The following is a 3,326-nucleotide window of genomic DNA, read 5'->3' on the forward strand; positions in this document are numbered from 1 at the left end:
AAGAGACCGCCCACCAACTACACAAAATAGCCGATCTTAAACTTTGTGTTCGTCAAACATGTGACAGAAATTTGAGCACGTATGGTTGTGTTTGGACTTTCTAGTGTAAGATGAGTCAAGACAAATGTTAGGACACCTAAGAACCTCCACTTTGTCACACTTCGGGGAGCATAGGGATTTACTCATTTAATAAAGTCCATTACACCAGGGTAAAAGAAAATATGCAAATTTTATACGTTAAAACTTAAGACCCCTATGCAGTACTTGGAAAGCGTCTTACTGGTGATAAATAATAGTTCCTAATTTTTCTAGTTTTTACACAAACAACAAAGTCACAACAACGTCAATCCTTCAAAACAACTATATATGATACAAACTGATCGGCAGGCTGCAGCACCAGCTCAACCTTTTAAGTTATTTAGGTTTCAAGATGACCAAGCTGTTCAATGCTATGCTAGCATCGATCGCTATGAGACTTTTTACATCAAAGACAAGCACACGACCTTAAAAAAGAAGGAACCCTAAAAATAAGTGAATACAAAGTATGAAAACTGGTGATAACGATGGTATCTCTATTATGAGTGAGTAGGAAATTATTTCCTCTGCAACTTCCATCTTCTTATGAGAAAGACCCAAAGACCCTCTTTATCTTCAGCTAGCTTTCTTTACCTTCAGCTTCATTTTTGCATACTCTGGCAACCTGCTTATGTACCTATACCACAGAATTGTATTACACATCATGTTTTAATGAATTAAAGAGAAGGATAATCAGAGCAAATAAGCCACAGAGACATTACATTTGATCTCAAGGGATCGCCCCAATACAACCAGCTTTCTCCACCAATCCTATAAATCCACCCAAATCATGTTGCTTGACAATCAAATCCTCCAATTCAGAATAGAATTTAGAGTCATCATTCATATCTAACTCTTCATCCACAATATTCAAATTATCCCCCGGTAAATTCTCTGCCATGACATCACAAGCAGATGAGATATTTGGGTTTGGGCTGCTGCTACTTCTATACATCACATTGACATTCTGATCCTCAGGACTGCACAATACATCATCTATGGGAGCTGGAAATTGTGTTTGTAATGGATGGGTAGTATCTATATCCACAGCTTCTTCCAGGATTTTAGAGAGTAAAGATAGGGTTGTCACCAAGTCCCCCTGAACATGGTTTCTGCAATTAATGCTATGGCTGTTGTCAATAGCCTTTTCACGCCCATGGGATGCTAGCAGTCTGCGTCTCTTGACAAATTCACCTCCGTCCAGCTCTCTCTTTTGCTGCTTTGTCTTCTGGATTAATTGCTGAGCAAAGCTTGGGCTTTTAGTTATTTTGGTTAGGAAAATGAGCGTCTGTTGTAACCTACACTCTGCACCTCGAATCCGATTGCTGACAGCACCTAAATGATTCTGAGAGTCCTGCTGTTCCTGTCTAAGGTTCAGAATTTCCACTTTCAGTACGTTTTGATCCTCCCTCAGACTCTCAAGTTCAGCCTCAAACCCAGGTTTCTTCGGATTGACACCTACCGCCCCTTGTTTTTGTTGTTGATGCTGCTGCTGTTGCTGTTTGTTTAACCGACTTCTTCTTTTGATGCTCTTGAGCAAATGCTTCTTCCCTCCTTGAAATCCTTCGTTTGCAAACTTCCAGTTATCTGTATCAATCTTCTTGAAACCCTTGAAGCATTTCACCCCACAAAACCCCATAAAAAACACAGCCAATAGTAGAATTTTTAAATTATATCAACTCAATCGCAATTTGTAAAACCCACATAAGAGGCACAACTTTTAGCAGTTCCTACTGCTTATTATATCTCCGGAAAATTTTGGTTGAAATGGCAAAATTTAATCATTCAGATTAATCATGCACATACAGAATCAGACAGAAAAATATACTTATAATTACATGCTCGGATGAACAAAGAACTTGGGAATTGTTAGCGAGATGTAGTACTCACGTAGGTGTTGAGCTGGCGAATGAAGCTGGAGAAGTTTCTGTGCTTGAAATACCTTGGGAGCAGGTCTTGTGCGAAGACATGCTCGTCCCACACGGTGAAGCTGTCCCGGGTCTCGCTCCACGACACCACCCTATCGGTATCCGGGTCTTCCACCATCTCGAATATCTTCTTCAGAAACGGCGGTGGACCCGGCTCGTGCAGCCCCTCCATCGGCTTTGGCACTGCCGCCGACGAAGACGACGATGAAGGCCCATTACCACCTCCGTCACTGTCAAAACTCGCTACGTCCCGGTCCTCTTCCTCCTCTTCGTCTTCTTCTTCTTCTTTTTTTATATAGACCACCTCGATGTCGCCCACTTCCGAGACCTTTGTTCTAGTCGGTGGAGCGGTGTCATTTATATCATGGACCGGTGTCCTTATTGCGCTGGAGGACGACCCACCGTGAGGTGCACCGCCGGAATTAAAAGGATCGTTATCAGACGGCGTCGTTCTTGTTTCTTCTTCTTCTTCTTCATCGACGACTTGTTCTTTCATTGGCAATGATGAGAAAGTATGAGCACCGTCACTTTCAGTGACCATATTTTTTTTTGTTCCTCTTTGGGAAATATAAAGATTTTTAAGAACAGTACTGCCAAAAATGGCGCTTACCGAGAGGGGGAAAGAGAGTTTTGTTCTGTTCCTTACACATAGAGCAGAGCAGAGGCAGGAAAATGTCCAACAGAAAAGAAATGCAGAGAGAGACAGAGAGAGAGAGAGAGAGAGCTATTTTGGGAGGGAACGAAGGTGAGTCGCCACGCTTCACTCCTGAAGTTGTCGCCATTTCTAGGTACTACGCGGCTGTACCTCATCACTCCACCTAATCTAAAGTTTTTCATTTTTCTAGAAATTTATTAATGGACCCCTTCTTTATTTTTTATTATAATTTTTTATAATTTGAGTCTTGACCTATATTAGTCGCAGACGAACTTCGAAGGCCTGTGCCCGGTTGCCCTTCGGCAATCTATTTCAAATTTGAAGGAAAAAAATAATGTTTGAGAGCTGTAAATTAATCAGTCTATCGATAATTCGCTCAATATTTAGTTGGCTCGATATTTAGTTAAACTTAAATCAAATTTGACTCGTGAGAAAAAAAAAAGTTTACTTAAGAAAGTAGGTATCTACTCGATTATTTAATAATATATACTCGACTAGATTCGACTCGACTCGGTTAAAGCTCGTTAAAGCTCGCTCGTTTATGTTTGAGTCAATTCGTCAGCTCAACTCGATTAAAACTTATTCATACATTAAAAAATAAATACATACACCTTTATATATATATACATACGTGGATATATATATATATATTAGTTAATAATAAAAGT

At 40.2% G+C, this 3,326-nt stretch overlaps 1 protein-coding gene across 1 annotated transcript; it reads right to left on the reverse strand.

Annotated features, from left to right (window-relative positions):
* Positions 1-332: 332 nt before the first annotated feature.
* LOC121251125 (heat stress transcription factor A-2-like) lies at positions 333-2,733 on the reverse strand. Its single transcript, XM_041150450.1, has 3 exons — positions 1,966-2,733; positions 798-1,684; positions 333-712 (listed from the first exon to the last, which is right to left on the reverse strand). The coding sequence occupies exons 1-2, from the start codon at positions 2,542-2,544 to the stop codon at positions 806-808; spliced, it is 1,458 nt and encodes a 485-aa protein (XP_041006384.1). The 5' UTR covers positions 2,545-2,733; the 3' UTR covers positions 333-712; positions 798-805.
* Positions 2,734-3,326: the final 593 nt, after the last annotated feature.

This window comes from Juglans microcarpa x Juglans regia, chromosome 2D (assembly GCF_004785595.1).
Source record: "Juglans microcarpa x Juglans regia isolate MS1-56 chromosome 2D, Jm3101_v1.0, whole genome shotgun sequence".
In the NCBI taxonomy this organism is placed as follows: domain Eukaryota; kingdom Viridiplantae; phylum Streptophyta; class Magnoliopsida; order Fagales; family Juglandaceae; genus Juglans; species Juglans microcarpa x Juglans regia.

Excerpts from the sequence above, each read along its gene's own strand:
- LOC121251125 (XM_041150450.1), bottom strand. The coding sequence starts at position 2,544 with ATGGTCACTGAAAGTGACGGTGCTCATACTTTCTCATCATTGCCAATG. Across the intron at positions 1,685-1,965 it reads TTCGCCAGCTCAACACCTAC|GGTTTCAAGAAGATTGATAC; the intron begins GTGAGTACTACA and ends AAATGCTTCAAG.